Here is an 18,601-nt window from a genome sequence, read left to right on the forward strand (position 1 = left end):
CATAAAATAGTTTGATAATTTTTATATAATTATGTGTAGACATGTATTAAATATTAAAACATGTAATTTAGATGAGGAAAATTTTAATTCATTTAGAATTTCTCGATGCAGGTATCTGCATTTGAGGGCATCCTCTTTCAGGCCTTCTCTGCATTTGTCAACTTTTTGTTTTTTTCTAAATTAGTAGAATCATTTTCTTTGTATTTATTTCTTTCACCTAACAAAGTGTTACAGCCATATTCCTATAACATTAAGTGCCTTTACAACACCACACTTAATGGCTGAGTAACATTATGTTAATACGAATTTTGAAATTTGTTTTTATTCACTTGTTTCTTTGTTAATTGTAAGACCAGTTTTCTGTGTCTCTCCAAAAGAATAGTTTTAAAGTGTTCAGGGAATTCCTGGCGTGTTTAAGTTATACAGTGAAACTAAAAGCGTGGATAAATATATCTGGATTTACCTCCTGGAATGATGAAGTGATGTTAGAATACTTTAGATATTAGAAATAAATTATTGCTTTCTTTTTCTTTTTTTTTTTTTGCTTTCTTTTTCTATGTTATTTATTTTTACAAGAACATTAAGAGCAAAAGATTTTGCTAAAGAAAATATTTTACAGGTTTGACTGCAATCACACAGGAAAAATAAGGTCAGAAATAGTGTGTGGACATGCAATGGCCAAATTAAAATCATCATTACTAAAGTGGCAAAGATATAATTAACTCCTATACAGATTAATTGCATTGGCAACGTATAATGAAGGATACTATCCAAAAAGCATTTTAGGCAAATCTTCAGTGCAGAAGCAGGTAGTGATTTAGCCTTGAAATAATGAGAAATCGTGTTTTGGTAACTTGTGGAAGGCGGAAAATAGTGGGATACCAGATTTTTTAAAGTGATATTTTGCCAGTGGGTGTTTCATCAACTGGAACCTGTCTCTTCTCATTCGGGAATATTTTCACATTCAGGCTCAATTTTGTCAATGCTTAGCACTGAATACAGTGCTTATTAATCCACAGTCCTCTCCACCGCTGAGAACAGAGTTCACACTAGCCAGCTCAGGGATGAAATGGCACTTTTTACTCCACATCTTAGGACCTCTCACAGTGAGTAGGGAAGGCTGTAATGCCAGAGGGGACTTGAGAGGCTTTTACACAGGGATTCTGACTTTATATTGCTTTAGTGGTAGCACAATGCTATCATTTGTGCCAGTAAATATGTAAAATATATGTTTAACGAGAGTTTATAAATGGGATAGAGAAAGATTGTTTTGCATTCTATGTCTACAGAGAACGAGTTGGCACATGGTTTATTACAAATTTTAGTCCAGAAATATTGTTTCTTCTCACTTATGTATGCAAGCTATATCCACGCACATTTCTTTCTATATTTCCTATTAGCGATTCTGAGAAAGCCATTTAAAAGCCTTTATGTATGGTGTCACTCTATGAGGATGCCAAGTTTCACTTGATTTTTAAAAAGATCACAAATAGGATTAAGTTTCTATATTTATCCCATCCATGTTTTCCTAGCTTCAACTTTTATCTTCCTCCATACAGACACCAAATCCACCATTCTGACTTTTTCTTCCCTGTATTTGACCTCAAGAATCTTTAGAACAAGGGGAGAAAATGTTCTAAAAGGAGATAATAGAAAACATTTTATTATGTCTACTTTCAAGACTGGTTCAGACATTAAAGTGCAATTTCTATGTATTTAATCCATCTAAATAAGGTGAACTATCAGTGACAGATATCATGCATGTAGTTAGATATCTACATGTTTTCTTTCTTCCATTCAGTAAAACACAGCATATATTCCATGCCCTTAAGTCTGTATTTCCAGTCTTACTTCTACTGGTAAATATCTATTTGTTACTAGACAGATCACTTAATATGCCTCAATATAAATTTCTTCATATGTGAAGGTAATACATTACAGACAATACATTTTCTAATATTAAAATTATATAATCCTATTTGGATATAATATCTTGATGCATTTTTTAAATTTTTATTTATTTATGATAGTCACACAGAGAGAGAGAGAGGCAGAGACATAAGCAGAGGGAGAAGCAGGCTCCATGCACCGGGAGCCCGACGTGGGATTCGATCCTAGGTCTCCAGGATCGCGCCCTGGGCCAAAGGCAGGCGCCAAACCGCTGCACCACCCAGGGATCCCCTTGATGCATTTTATAATAGTGTTATTCAAATATTATTTTGTAATTTTGTGTTAATAGAAATGTCACTTAATTTTTGTATGTTAAGTATATGCAATTATGCAATTAAATATAGTTCACTATATTTTATTTAATATTTTTAAATATGGCTAGTTATTGGCAATGAGGTTAAATCTAAACAAATTAACATGAGACACACTGTTAGCATTTTTTCCATATTGAAATATTTTGCATGCTTATATCCATACATTCAATTCATCTAACTGGAAAACATAACCAGGATTGCAGATGCAGGGTGGAAATGCCATTGCTTTTTTTTTTTCTAGGGCCCTTTTTAGACTAATTGATAGCATTTTTCCTTATTAGCTCAGACTCTGCCTGAATATTTCTCAGTCTGGCACTGCTGACAGCTGTCAACACTCTTCAATCAGAAGTGGACCATTATTTGAAACATTTTTTCCCTTCCCCTGAAATGTATGACCATTATAGACAATTTGGCATCTAGAAGAGTATAAACAAAGCCATAATATTTCAGAATTTAGACATACCTACTTCTACCATTTTTGTTTGTGTATTCAAATAAAAGGATACTCCTATCTGCTTTGTAATGATTTAGGATTGTAAAATAATGATAGTTTAACTTTTAATTTTAAATTTAATTGTAAAATATTTCAGTTATATGCTTATTCTGAAAAAAAATCTAACATATGGTAGAAAAATCACTAGGATTTAATGAGTGTTATTATCTGGCATATTTACTTGAGATTGTTTAGAGGGAGAAAAATGTGACAGATATTTCCAAACTTCAATCTTTAAGCCATTTTCTCTCCCTACTAACATGGTAATTACCATAATAAATTTTGTATATCATTTTTCTTTTCCTAGACTTATTTTACAGAATCTATGATGACAAAAGTTTTATATGGCACCATCTTATAGTTTTGAGACATTTTATAATTGGTATCCTATAGTACTCTGATTTGAACTTTATTTTTCCATATATAGTTTTCAAATTACCGAATTTATATTTGCCTCACGGGGACAAATGTGAAACTTTCTCTAGGTATAAAGCAGTAAAAAATTAGCTGTTAGTTTATAGATTCAACTAATTTTTAAATTTAGTAGATTTGGCAAAACTATTCCTCAAAATGATTGTTCAAATTTTCAATTTCATCAGCATTGTATAGGGGTTCTGTTTTTTTGTGTGTTCTCATCAATAGTTGATATTAAACTATTTAATTATTTTTGTCCACCATGGTGATTTGAAAAATACAGAATAAATTGCTATTTTTGTTATAATTTATAAATTTAAAATTTATAAATTTTAAACACAGGGGAAGAATAAAATAATAGCTATGCAAGTGCTCATGACCCAATTTCAAAAATTAATTATCAAGCCTTTGCCTCATGGTTCCTACTGTTTCTGAAATGTTTTTAAAAAAATTCTAGATGTCATGTTATTTCCAATACCAACATGCTTCAGTATACATGACCAAAAGTAGGGTATGTAACTTATATAACCACAAAGAAACTTCTGTAACTAACAAAATCCATAATATTTTCTATCATCTCAAGATACTGAATCACCATATTGGAACTTTACAAATTCATGAAAAAATATAAATATAAAAATAAATTTGTACAAATTAAGTTCTAGACAATGTTCTGATTTTACACTTGTTCTTGTATGTTTAAAATATCTTTTAATCTAGAGCAATATCTTCCCTAAAACTCCTCACTTCTTTTCTAGATGAATGAAAATATCATAATAGAAAATGACACAAATGCATTACCCAACATTATAATTATACTTTACACTACTGTTAGTGAGAGTTTTACATGTTTATTTTTTTGAGTTTTACATATTTATACAAAATAGCTTTCTCCTTAGAAAACTGAACTTATTTTGAATATTTTCAATATTTACTATCAAAGGTATATTTTAGCAATTTCTAAGCAACAGACATTATTTGAATTTCAAACTCTCAACATAAAGATGAGATTCATCTTCAATTTTCACCTCAGTTGAATTTCCTCATGGTCTTCCTTGAAGGAACTCAGAGACACCATGGAATCCTGATTTATGACAATGTGTCCTTTCTTATTTAGGTATTTTTAATGACTCTTTCTAACAAGAGTCAAAGACCTAAAATATCTCTTGGAGGTTGTTCAAAAATACGTGGAGAAGATTCAACGTGAGATTGTAGAGAAAACTAACAGTAACAGGGATCTGGCTTTTCTGTCGATTATGTAGTATTAAACTACATCGTAGATCTGACAAAATTATTTTTCTTCATAAGTCCCAAACAAACAAATCCAATTTGATTATATGGAAGTGCTAAGTCAGTGTGTTAAATGCAAAGCTATTCAATTTCCTATAAGGGGGAGAATTACCGATCATTTCAAAGAGAGTTGGTATGATCAATATCAGATAAATGGAAAGTTTTACATGTAAAATTCAGCGGTTGAAGTTTCTCTTTTAAGATTTCAATAATAGAAGATATCTTTTATCTCCATCTTATATATTATAAATGATCAGCCATTTTTTCCCAGGCACTATATTTTGCATTTATTTCCTAAAAATAGTATCATCTCTTTGTTAGATGAAAAGCATTTCTATTCATATGTTTCATAATATAAAATGGTAAATATCTTACATGGGCTTTCTATTCACAGTGTGTTTTATAACATCAGTATAACTGATTATAAATCCCCCAGGTTTCAAACTGAATTGTCATTTTGTCTATTTAATACTAGATAAAAATAATATAAATTGGGAAATTGGATTAGGAAATTTATTGCTATTTAAAAAAGGAGAAAGGTCACATTTTTTCCTTTGGACTGACTATTGAGTTTTACAGCGATAGAATGGAAGAAGTAAGCAGGTTAAATTAAAGGAAAAGAAAAATCTATCTCAGTGTCAGCTATCAATCAAGGAGATTGCCAGACCAACTTTTCAACCTTCAGGCAGATTTATGGCTACAGCTTAAAATGGACAAGACTTGACTAGAAGTTTCCAATTATACAATTCAAATTATTGCTGAGCTACAAAATACAACTAGCTTAATTGGAGGATAAATGTATATTCCTTTTTTATGATTGCAAAAGTTGCACCCCTTCTTTGGCAATTATGTAAGAAAATGTTATTTTTAAATGTAAAATTTTGTTTTGTTTCCTGTTCTTTAGGACTATGAAAGATACCTAAGACTTAAAAAGATTCAAAGAAACATACAATTTTTGTTTGCAACTACTTTTTCCTCTGAAGAATACCAGTTGGAATAAAAAAAAGCAGAATGAATTATTGCTTCCTGCTACCTTTAATGTTGGGAATTCCTCTCATATGGCCTTGCTTTACAGCGTCAGAAAGCTCTAAAACAGAAGTTAAGCACCAAGCGGGTTCTCATTTAAGAGTGAAGCGTGGTTGGATGTGGAACCAGTTTTTTGTACCAGAGGAAATGAATAAGACTGATTATCACATTGGTCAGGTACTGATTTTATGAAGGTGTTACAGGAAATAACATTATATAACTCTAAATGAATGGGTTGAGGAAGTTTTAGGGCATTGGATGAATTCTACATTTCCTCAGGGGAACCCTTAGAAAGCTTCAGACATGGGCCTAATTAATTGTTTCAGATTTTCAAGCATGTAAAATATTTGCAAAATGTGAGGAAGAAGAAAAGCTCTGATTTTCAAATTTCACCTTTGTCTCTCACATGGAAATACAGCCTGTATTTATCAGCATCTGGAAATTTGATGGTGTTATTTTTGGTAATGGATCAAAGCAACCACACTGAGAATAATAACATTTACCAACAGTATTTAGCCTGATTTTCTATTATGCTCAGTAGGTGTTGATTTACCCATCATTAATTTTTCATGAAGCAGATTAATACCAAATCCTTTACAGCTAAGTAGCTTCAAGAGCCTACACACTTCATTTGATTATGAAGTATAAAGAATAATTATCTTTACTTTCTTGTAAGAATATATATATATGTTTTTTAAATACATATTTTAAATTTCCTTAGTGAGATAGAGAATCTCCTATTTATGTTTTTGGTTTTTATTATTATTCAATTTTCCTTAAACAGAGGTAATTACAATTCCATGTCCTTTTCTGTGAGGATCTTTCTCTAGATGAATGATCTGAAATAAGTTTAACCGCTAATTAACTGGCACTAAAATTTAATTGGGCCCAAAGGGTGAAGCACTCAAAATTCATTAACTCCCATTTCCTAGCCCTTTCAGGAAAGCCACCGTGTTAGTGTGATGTCCACATTCCAAAGGAGTTCATCTATCCCATCCAGCAAATGTACACATGTATGTTCCACTGAAGGCTTAGATGAGGATCTTAGGCAAACAGATTTCAAACCTTTGTATATGTATGTGTGCCTGCTATGAGTCATATTTCTCATCTTTTTATTCTCTAAGATGACTGCAGGTAAATCAGAGGCAGGGTGGCACAAATGAGGTCCATAGTTAAGTGTCTGCTAGTGAACTGAGTCTCTGTAGCCACATTTACCGTGAACTCCACAGAGCACCATCTGCTCTCCCATCAATGAGCGGGGTGACAGACTAACAGAGCCTGGTGGCTTCTAGTGAATAAGGCTCTCCAGGGAAGTGCATCAATACAATCAGAGCAGAGACTACCTCCCTGGCTGACTGTCACATTTTCCAGTTTTTGTTTTTGTGCTCCGGGCACATCTCCTGTTTTCTTCCTTTCACAGAGTGATTGGTTTTGCCTATTTCTTTCATTCTGTAAAAATACTTAGGAAAATATCCTAACAGATGGTTTCCCCTGAAACAATGTCATCAGTCTTAAATAACATACAGATAGCTGGTTTAAAAGAGAGTAATAATGAATATTTAGGTGTTGTAATTAAAGAAGTGGTAAAAATAAAAATGTAGCTCATGTGTCCAAGATGACTTTCTTTTTGAACTATATGTTAACAGAGATTAAGTTTGCAAAGCACAGTTAAAAAAAAAAAAAGGCATATTGACTTGCCAAATCAATAGTTAATTGCCTAGTTGAAAAAAATATTTTTGAATAGAAATATAGAAAATATCATTAATACAGAATTTGTGAAATTAAAATGTGTTTAACTTATGTGTTTTGTGACATTAAGTGGCTCGTGTTTAAAAAGTAAGTTAATGTATATATGTATATATACACACATATATATATATATTGCCTTAAATCTGAGTCCTAAAAAGATTAAGTTCACTGATCTATGAACATTATACTGTGCATATACTTGGAATACATTTATTCATTACTAAACTTGATTTATCATCATTCTAATATTGAATGAAATTTTTATACCATAATCAAAATTATATTTGAAAAACATAAGCCATAACTTGACTTTCGTTTGATATACTTATTGGAAGGGACATTTGTTTCCCTTAATATATTATTAGAAATTTGTAGAAATTTCTTTTTTTTATTATGAGTAATGAAGAATTATCAAATTAAAAGAGCTATAGCTCTTTTATTATCTCTTTATTATTATTCCCAATCTGTTTCTTTCAATGAATAGCAGTTTTATTCAACATATTATTAAAATAAGTTGTTTTAGATGTCTTCAAATGTTCTATCCAATCACATAGAAATGTATTAATTGGTCTGTTGTACCTTGAGCTATCAAAAAAGTTATGAATTTATTTAAGACTGTAGGTCTTTGATTACCTTTGTAAATTTTCAGAGAAGCTCTTACTTTGAAGAAGGACATATTCATAAATTATGAATCAAGAAAATTGTGTATTCACAAGAATTAGAGGATTATGGCATACTTCTCTTTATGGAAAACCAATTTAGATTTGAAAAACCAGCCAACCAATGCTACCTGTATCATAATAACCCTTGTTTTTATATATAATATTCAAAATTCCATTAACACTATGAATGAACAAATTTGCTTTGCTTTTAAAAAAAATAGTAAAAAATAAAAATAGTGAGGGCACAAGAAGAAAAGATATATTTGAGAATTGAATAGAATATGTTGGAAAGAAAGAGATCTAATTTGGCAAAACTCAGAGCAGTAGAGACTCTGGGGTTAGGGCCTCTGTTGTCCAAACCATAAACCTATGCAAATATCATGACTCTGTGAGAGTTTTAAAAAATTTCAGTCTCTCTCTGTATAAATAATTATATCAATAATATATTTCTCATGATGTAATATGGATTAATTGGAAAATCACATATAAAGCAACTTGTAGATTTTATGGCATCTTATAAATGCTAACATGGATGACTGAGGCTCTTCTTATCTTCTCAACATGCTCCCTATTTTCTTGGTAATATTTTCATATTTCCTATGTGTTTTTAGCCTAGAGACAGAACATCATTGTTTAAATTTATCCTATCTGTCTCTAGGTCCCAATCTAATACAAATATTTGAGAGTATGGTTTCAGTGACTAAGAATAAACATGAAACAACTTTGTCGTGCATAATTTATGTAAGGTACTTTGTTTTTCAATTATTGTAGTGTCTAATTAGAATAATCTATTTACAGTAATAAATTTGTATAATGATTTACATTGAAATTTCAGACTCATATGCCTGATGATAAAATTTAATCTTAAAATTAATATTTTACCTGATTTAATATACTGTGGGAATTATATGGAGTTATTAACTTGGGGAAAAATTAAAAGACATGAAAATAAAATCGTTAAAATTGATTTGTCCATTTAACATGTCTGGAAACTAAATTATCCCTCTTTGTACTTGCAGCTAAGATCTGATCTAGACAATGGAAACAACTCTTTCCAGTACAAGCTTTTGGGAGCTGGAGCTGGAAGTATTTTTGTCATTGATGAGAGAACAGGTGACATATATGCCATCCAGAAGCTTGATAGAGAGGAACGATCCCTCTACACTCTAAGAGCCCAGGTAATAGACAGCACTACTGGAAGGGCTGTGGAACCTGAGTCTGAGTTTGTCATCAGAGTTTCGGATATCAATGACAATGAACCAAAATTCCTAGATGAACCTTATGAGGCCATTGTACCAGAGATGTCTCCAGAAGGTATTGCATATTAATTTACATCAAAGATATATTAACAATGACAACAGATTTAGAATTTTGAGCTTATGTTTTGGAAGTGAATTATTTAATTATTCACCACTTGTACTTCCTTCTACAAACGTGTTAAGTAAAATAATTTAAAAATCAGACTATCATTTAAATTTTATAAACGATGGTACTATATATTAATACATTATTTGTCTTCTCAAAATACTTGTCTTCAAGGCAATAAAAAAGCATTAAACAGGGCAGCCCTGGTGGCACAGCGGTTTAGTGCCGCCTGCACCCCAGGGTGTGATCCTGGAGACCCAGGATTGAGTCCCAAGTCCAGCTCCCTGCATGGAGCCTGCTCCTCCCTCTGCCTGGGTCTCTGCCTCTCTCTCTGTGTCTCTCCTGAATAAATAAATAAATAATCTTAAAAAAAAAGCGTTAAACATGTATGTTTTAGTGATTTATAAAATTCTTTCACTTAGTCATTTATTAGTTTCTCCATTTCAAAAATTTATTTTCCAAAACAAGATATAATTTTGCATCTTAAAAAAAGGCACATAAGGTCAACCTGAAAAATATGTAGGTGCAAGTAGTAGAAGCCAATTTGTAAGACACAAATACTATATGCATCAAAATCATGGAATATAGACTAAAAACAAAGTGGTTGAACACCTCTGTGCAACTGTATTTACTTTCAAAGTTCCTTTCAATTCCAATGTTATTTTTATAGATATTTTAAATATAATGCATATAGAAACAAGTGCTTTCCATATGACATAAGAACTGAAAGCACTGAAAATAAAAAAAAATGTGTTTCTAGTAGACAGGAAATTATGGTGTAGCTATGCAAAATTTGTCCAATCATTGAGCCAGAAAATTTTGATAGTACAATATATAATAAAATTAACTTCATAAAATTACTTAAGTGTGATAAATTCTATTCAGTAATGGTCATTTTTAATTATGCTAGCATGCTTTAAAATTGCTTTACCTAAACATTTGATTTATTAGCCACCAAATCTAAAAATGTATATTGTATTGTATATTTTTCTGATTCTTATTAACATTTCAAGAAGCAATTTAAAGACAACTTTCTACATGGGTTCAGAATATAGATCTTTGCGGCATAAACAAATTCAGCTGTGAATATATATCAGGACCAATTATCATTAGATGTAAATGACACGTTAATATTGTTCTATTTGGTAACTAGGCAATGAAATATTTCTTATTTCTACTCCATCCCCCTCCTCCTCATTCACTTCCTCATGCTACTCTTCTTCCTCTTAGACAGCATACAACATGGACCTAACATTTACTAGAAAAATTTTTGAATTGTAACTTTGGAAATAATTGCTAGTACGAAACTTATATTTTAGTTAAATCACACAAACAGTAACTATTTTAAATAAGTTGATATTTGATACTATATGTATAAAAGTTAATTATGGGTGAGGTATGATGATGATTAACTGACTGGAGGAAGTGGAGACATTTTAGGAGATGATATTTGATTTGAAGTTGATTACAAAGAGTCCAGTCATGTTATGTTCTAGGAAAATATTCCCATACAGTATCAGGAAGATTGCATATATTAATATGGGAGTTATTGTCCTATAGCAAACATGTAGGCATAGCAATATATGAGATTCCCATATAGACATGGCAATGAATGTAAGCAGAAAAAAAGCATGCAGGATGAGTTAACTGTTAAGCAAAAGGGGATTGACTGGTAAATTAGGATGATTGACCTTGGCCAGTGATGTGGGAAAAAGAAAGACATGAGAAGAAATGTTTCAAAGGAAGACATCCTGCAACCATATGGAATACTGCTGTGAGGTTAAATAAAATCAAGAAAATGTGGTGGCTTTTGCTTTGTCAAGCTGAAGGCTCCTAGTGATTTTGGTAAGAGTCATTCACTTGAATTTATGCAATTGCAATATTTTGGAGCTCATTCTGTTGCAAGAATGGATGGAAAAGAGGAGGTTACAATGAATTTAGCCAATTTCAAAAGATGTTATACTACAGGGAGAACATAGAGATGTGGGTAGAGAGAGATAAAGAAAGAGGATTTTTTGTTATCATTAATCATTTAAAAATATGAGAAGTTTAAAAGCACAGTTATATACTATAGGGAATGATCCAAAAGAAAACTGTTTTCAAAGCAAAATAAGAGAGCTCTAACTATTTTTGAGAAGGGAAAGACCCATGGAATCTAGAGCAATAGTAGAGAAGACAGATTTGGGTAGGTTAACACTTTGGTTGATAATAACCAGTTAATAAGTGTTTCTATCCATTAGGTATGAGACAAAGGTAATAATTGAGAGCAAAAGGGGTAGATTTTTAGATAGAGAAAAGGGAAAAATAGCCATTTTTTATAGTTGGAGAGTTGAACCACAAAGGAATTGCAGTATGTGCGGTACAGTTTTTGCATCATGGCATTGAGTATAGTCACAGGACTGTGGGTTGATTCAACAAAGATCACAAAACATTGGTTTGTTCTATTTGGTGTTTGGCTAACGCAGATCTCTTTGCTTTGTAATTCAAGATTCATGTATGTATTAACCTAGTTAACTTGTGTAATTAAGTACATCCTGTAGGACTGCCCTCCGGCTTTGGGCCACGTATGGAATCATACTAAAATCAACAAGCATTTTTTATTCCTTTCAATGGGCGGAAGTGACCAACAGAAAAATAGTCAGCTGTTATTAGAAATGTTATCTTATATAGAAATAGAGGAATACCCCATTGCTCTGAAAACTATGGTGTAGATGGTTTCCCTATGAAGCATTCCTGTAATTATAAACTTTGTTTTGAAGAAATCAATATTATATGTGATTTTTCTGTTTTCCTAAATCTCAATATTTATATAATGAATAATATGAATTGTTTTACCTGAATATATAGTTAACTTTTCATGCTCTTCCCATATCATTGCCATTTTGTAAGGTCTTCAGTGTTGATCTTGCTTCCAAATACCCTACCCACCTATCTTATCCTTTACAAAGCAACAAATGTGAACATTTTATTCTCTGTTGTCTTAAATATTTTATATTATATTGTAGTCAACTACCAATTATTATATTTGAATCTGTGCTTTGAATGTAGAATTAGGTAGAGTACTGAAAGGAATATCCATTTAAGGATGTCATCAGAAGAGAAAACCAAGAAAAGCACGAACTACTTGTTGCTTGTTGAATACATATTTATTTACAAGTAACAGTGGGCTTTTACTGAGTATATTTATATTAAAAATGCAATTACTTTCAAAACAAGAACTACCAAATATCCAAATGGATAAAGCATTGTTTTTCCACTTGTTGGTCTGGAATTACAAAATTATCTCTTTTCCACAAAAAAGTATAAGATCGAATAGGCTAGGAGTTACACAGTGCCTGAAGTTTGTGATGATTGAGTTAAAGAATGAGTACATGAATGGGTGAGAAGCTATAGATAAGGATGAGAGATAAACAGAGGATATTGGTGGATATAAAATCCAGGGAGAGTCTGTGGGTGTGAGTTGAGGCACAGAGTAACCTGAAGTGTTGCACGCAGTCTCTGAATAGTAATTCCTGAATTTTAAAATTTCCCAGTGCAGAACTTCTAGAAAATTTAAATTTCTAGAAACATATAACCTACTGAGAATGAATCATGAAAATCAGAGCAGACAGATTACTAGTAAGATTGAAACAGTAACTGAAAACATCCCAACAAACAAAAGTCCAGGACTAATTGGCTTCACTGGTAGGTTCTACTAAATATTTTAAAGAATTAATATTAATCCTTCTCAAACTCTTTCAAAAATGTGAAGAGGATAAAACTTTTCCTAATCATTTTGTAAGGTGGGCATTGCCCTGATACCAAAACCAGATAAGGACACCACAAAAAAAACTACAGGTCAATATCTCTTGTGAACATAAATGCAAAAATGATCACCAAAATTCTAAGAAGCCCAATTCAACAGCACATTAAAAAGATCACATACCATGATCAAGTGGGATTTAGCTCCAGGATGCAAGGATGGTTCAACAAAAGCAAATCAAACATGATGAAATATTGCCATTGATGACAACATGGGCATACCTTGAAGGCATTAAGCTAAGTGAAATAAGTAAGACAGATAAAGACAAATACTGTAAAATTTTAGTTATATGTGGACTAAAAAATAGTTAAACTCATAGAAACAGAGTAAAATGGTGGTTTCCTGGGACTGAGAGGTGGGGAAATGAGGAAATGTTGGTCAAAGGGAACAGAATTTTAGTCATAAGATGATGAAGGTCTGGAGGTAAAATATTTGGTATGATTTCCTTAACATTACTGTATTACATATTGGAAAGTTACTAAGACAATAGAACTTAACAGTTCTTACCACAAGAAGGTAAAATTCTAATTATGTGAAATGATGGATGTTAACTTTATTGTGATAATCATTTTTAATATGTTTGTGTGTATTAACCATCACATTGTACACCTTAAACTTACACAATGCTATATATCAATGCAATCTCAAAGAGGCTTGAAGAAAAAGAAATTCACTTTCATAACCAAATAACACTAAATAACATATCACCCATTATTAAAAAGGGAGATTGAATTCAATTTATGAAAAACACAAGCAAATTTAGATGTCACTTTTTGAATCCATAAATTATAATAAGCATAAACATGAGCAGATATTTCTCTGAAAAATAAAAATCCTTAAAATACATCAAATTTGAAAATTATATTCGATGAAACTTATTTCTTTAGACATGTGACTTGAATGTGACTGAGATTGGGATGGATTAAACTCTCTGAATTCTCTCTGAACATACTGTTTGCTGTTTTAAACACAATCTATTTATTTGACTTAAATTCTCTCACATTATGAAAAGTAGAGGTGTCAAAATGTAACACAAGAATAATAAGAATGACCTAATTTTCAGGAGATGGTAGACAGTAAAAACAAAAAGAATATTTTGCACATTTAAGGTGGCAAGTGGGCAAATATAATATATTTCTTGAGTTTCAGTTGCAAGTTCTAGGTTGTAAAGTAATTGCATTTCAAATATAAACACAGGAGGGGGGCGCCTGGGTGGCTCAGTGGTTGAGCATCTGCCTTTGGCTCAGGTCATGATCCTGGGGTCCTGGGATCGACTTCAACATCGGGCTCGGGCTCCCCACAAGGAGTCTGCTTCCACTGCCTATGCCTCTGCTTGTCTTTAGTCTCTCTCTCTCTCTATATATATATGAGGGATGCGCCAATCCATCCCTGTAAATAAATAATAATGATCCTCAAACTGATAAAATAAGTTTCCAGTGTGAAAGAATGAGCAGATGCATGGATTAAAACCTTATGTTTATCATGAATTTGATCTCAGAAAATTATAATTTTACCAATTTACCTAATATATTTGTTTTAATGTCAGAAAAATCATGGACTCAGAGCCTAGGTCAAAATACTATTAGTTAATTTGAGCCTCTTTAAACTTGACCATTATACAATTCAACATTCTCTCAATAAAGTTGCTTCAGAGTAACCAAAGTGTACTTGCACTAAAACTGCATGTAAAAATAGCTTTCCTATTACAAATTTATATCTTATTCTAAGAAAAGCCTGTTTAATATTTTTATCACTGAAATTAACACAAAAAATTGCATACTAAAATAAATGAATCATTTTGAAATCTGCAGTTCAGATCTTGGCATTCAAACATATATTAAACTAAGATACAGTGTTTATTTAGTATTCTATAATGAATGGAAACTTTACATATAAAATGTTCTTGTCACAGGTTGCTGACTTCTCTATTGCCTGCACGATATCTAAATTAGTCTGCATATCAAAATTTATCACTCTTTTACATATTTATGGATGCCACCCATAATCACTAGAAAGAAGATAAAGCATTCAGTATGAAATATGAGATATCATTAAATAAAGTTTTGTTACTAATATTAAACCTAACATTTAAGCGAGAATCATTCAGTCCTCTGTATACTTGTGGTTAATATTAAAATCCATATAAATCAATATTGATGGAATTACACTCTTCTTACATTAGGTTTTACTCTTGATGGGAGTTTGTGTCTAATGTTTGGGAAATCATTATTCATGCTGTCAAAATGCTTTTGATCTTCAGAAATTTTATGTAGTTTTGTAAGTTTTAGCACTTATTAACAATGCCACAGAAAGTAGAATTTATATGTAATTTCTTACATGTAATAAATATTTTATCTTACATTAATATACCATTATCTCACTATAATTTTGTAACTTGTAGTCATAGCAAATGACATATACTGGCAAATTGCAGTTTCCAGTTCCCATAGTCTAGACTACTAATCTATGATTTTCCTCTCAAGAATTTGGTATGTTTATATCTTATGTTACCTACCTAATAATAAGCTTTTGCAATATAATATTACAGACAGAATGGGTGAAGTAAAATATTGTCTTAAATGTTTCATAAAGTCCTTCTGCAAAAAATAGCTTTAAAAATTCAGAATCTATATAGAAAAACAAAACTGATTTTAAATTTGCATTTATGTAAATCTCTCAGTAATATAGGCAAACAGTATCAACCATCAATGTAATAATAGAACCCAGGATTATTATCTTAAATATTACATTTGTATGTTTATTATTGGAACAAGTAAAGTGAGATATTTCTCTTATTAAGACATGATTCTGAGGGGCTCCTGGCTGCTTCAGTAAGTAGAGCATGCCACTCTTGATCTCTAGGTTGGGAGTTCCACCTCACATTGGGTGTGTAAACATTATTTAAATATAAAATCTTTAAAAAAACTATGCATGATTCTAAGAGAATAATTTTTTGTAGTTAAACTTTTGTTCATTCACTGGATAGATACAAATTGATTTAAGAGGATCTTTAGATTGCAAGAGTCTAATTACATATTCTCTTTTCATTTCTATCTCTGATCAAGCTATAATGACTCAACTCAGAGATGCATGCTGACTTTTGGACCTTTCAGTCAACAAAAGACAGTTTAGAAGCTGATGCCCTATTTTGGGTATGCACCCTAGCAACTGACTTTTTAGTAGATACAGCAAATAAAAAGAGTGGACACTTCAGATAGGATGGCTTATTGCTAAGGATGCTAGATTGCCTTTGAAAGACAGTGACTTGGTCAATACCGTAACAGCATGTCATGTGTGTTCTAAACAATGCCCAAGGCAACTGCCAAAGGAGTCTGTGGCCTACGCAATGGAGTTTCCAATTGTTGACAGGTTGGCAAATTGATTATATTGGCCCCCAGTGAGAATTTTAAACATGCCCAGTTTTGTGTGGAAACAGCTTCCCCTTGTCACTGTGTGAACCAGGCTGCCACTATTAGGGTCTTCGAGAAACTGAGTACTATATATGGGTAGATCATGATCAAAGGTCTCATTTCAAAGGTCATGATATGCAAGGCCAGATTAAAGAATTTGATTTTAAATGGAGGTTCCATTGCCTCGGTAATGCATAAGAAGCAGGATTGGTAAAAAGAAAAAAAATGAAATATAAAGCAGCAGATTAAATTACTAACAAGTAAAACCACTTTGGCCCAGTGGACTAAAGTACTGTCCCAGGGTTTCATAGATTTGGAAGATCAACCAGTAGAGTCTGTTGCCCCATATGCCAGACTGGGGATGCTGGTGAGGCAGCCAGTACCCTAAAGGTATGGATTTTAGGGAAATCATCAACTGCCCCAATTCTGCACCTTGAATTATTGTTCTGTGCTTCTGAGAACACCAAGCCCCATCATGCCTGGGAAAAGAGTTATTTACTAGACTTTGCAATGAGATGTCCCACCAGGATGAGTGAGTCACTTCACACCTCTAGGTGAATGGAAACTATTCACTCCTCACTGGAATCCCATTGTGCTGCTGCAACTGAACCTGTTGAAGCAGAATATCCCTGGAATAGAATACATATACAATTACAAGAAAGGAGAAGATTTGGGTCCTGGTCTGGCGTATCCTACCCCCCCTCCCGTCCTTGGAATGTGGATTCCACTAGTGTTCTTCTCTCCCAGAAGCTGCCACAAGCACCCAGACTTGAGATAGAAATGTGGTGTTGAGGCTATTTGGATGGTATATATGACTGAAGCTTAATTAAGGTCTCTATAACTTTCAAGGCTTAGTGGACAGAGCCTGAAAGTTAGTCATCTTACAGCCACCCAGAACAAGTCTCAAAAATCAGTTCTCTTGCTCAATACAGCTACCATCTACCAATCTAGAGTAAACTGCCTCTTTCTTTGGTTTTCTCCTATTCTCCTTGTGAGGGGCCAGATCCAGATTATAGCTAAGAAGATATGGAAGATTTTGTGAACTAACAGTGATAAGATCTCCAGTTTTACTCAGGACAGCCATGTTTAATCCTATTTCTTTTCTGGCATTTTGTATGGAAAGCAGTTGGCCCTGATTTTTTATTTTTTAAAACATTATTAGTAGATGCATTATAATAAGCCAGAATAAACTTGGGGGACATCTAGTTCCATGGGGTGTGAGAAATAGTGTATGAGACATATGGGCATTGAGTAAAATGTCTCCTTTTAAGGCATGATTAAAATTGAAAGAGGGCTAATGATAAACCAGGGCACTGTTCATAAAAACAGAATTAAACTAAGAAGCTGATTAAATAATGCAAATACATGTGAAAAATATCTGTCTGGTGATAGATTTAATGTTAAAATAATCTATATGAAGCATTTTTCTTTAATGTACATATATGTCATTTGTCCTTTAGAAATAACTTTATTAGTAGCATAGTTTAAAGAAACTTTAATTTCTGATCCACTAACGTAGTTAAACCAACTTTGTCAGCTTTAGTGAGAGCACAATAAGGTGTTCATGAAACAAATGAAGAGGCTAAACAGGCTGGTTCATATGTGAAGCATGTACAATGCTTCATACATTGGTTGAGGAATGCACCATGAAAGGTAATTTTCTACTAAATGCCATTTCAATAGTGTAAGAGCAACCCATCTAGGCTGACAAATGAGTATGTCTAATAAACAAAAACAGGGATTTGGATATTGGACAAATATCAGGTTATCAGTCACTCAATCCTGATAAATGTTGGCTTTTGTTTTCTTTTCTCCCTGATGTTATACAAAAAAATTCCTATTTTATGGAATTTTCATTATTCTGTTATATTTTTATTGTGTATCTTTCAAATTTATATCTACAATTTATTTTCTACCAATTTTTGTGAATGGTGTCAAGCATGTGCCAAATTCTACATCAAAAGAGAAATAACTGATAGATGAATGTGTAGATGGATGGAGATATCCATTTGACCCTGCAGCTTTTATTGAAACTACTCTCCAATGCCCAACTGTGCCACCATTGCAAGAACGAGCTCTCCATATATGTATGATTTTGTTTTTGAATCTCTAGTCAGTTTTATCTT

The 18,601-nt window shown here is 32.3% G+C and overlaps 1 protein-coding gene across 2 annotated transcripts in view; it reads left to right on the plus strand.

Annotated features, from left to right (window-relative positions):
- The window catches only part of CDH19 (cadherin 19), a 94,507-nt gene that overhangs the window by 18,029 nt on the left and 57,877 nt on the right, over positions 1-18,601 (plus strand). For both annotated transcript variants that reach the window (XM_038525832.1, XM_038525831.1), the window contains exons 2-3: positions 5,366-5,664; positions 8,918-9,212. In XM_038525832.1, the coding sequence (XP_038381760.1) occupies positions 5,473-5,664; positions 8,918-9,212 (487 nt within the window). In that variant the 5' untranslated portion in view covers positions 5,366-5,472. The remainder of the gene's footprint in view (positions 1-5,365; positions 5,665-8,917; positions 9,213-18,601) is intronic.

Source organism: Canis lupus, chromosome 1 (assembly GCF_011100685.1).
Source record: "Canis lupus familiaris isolate Mischka breed German Shepherd chromosome 1, alternate assembly UU_Cfam_GSD_1.0, whole genome shotgun sequence".
Classification (NCBI taxonomy): domain Eukaryota; kingdom Metazoa; phylum Chordata; class Mammalia; order Carnivora; family Canidae; genus Canis; species Canis lupus.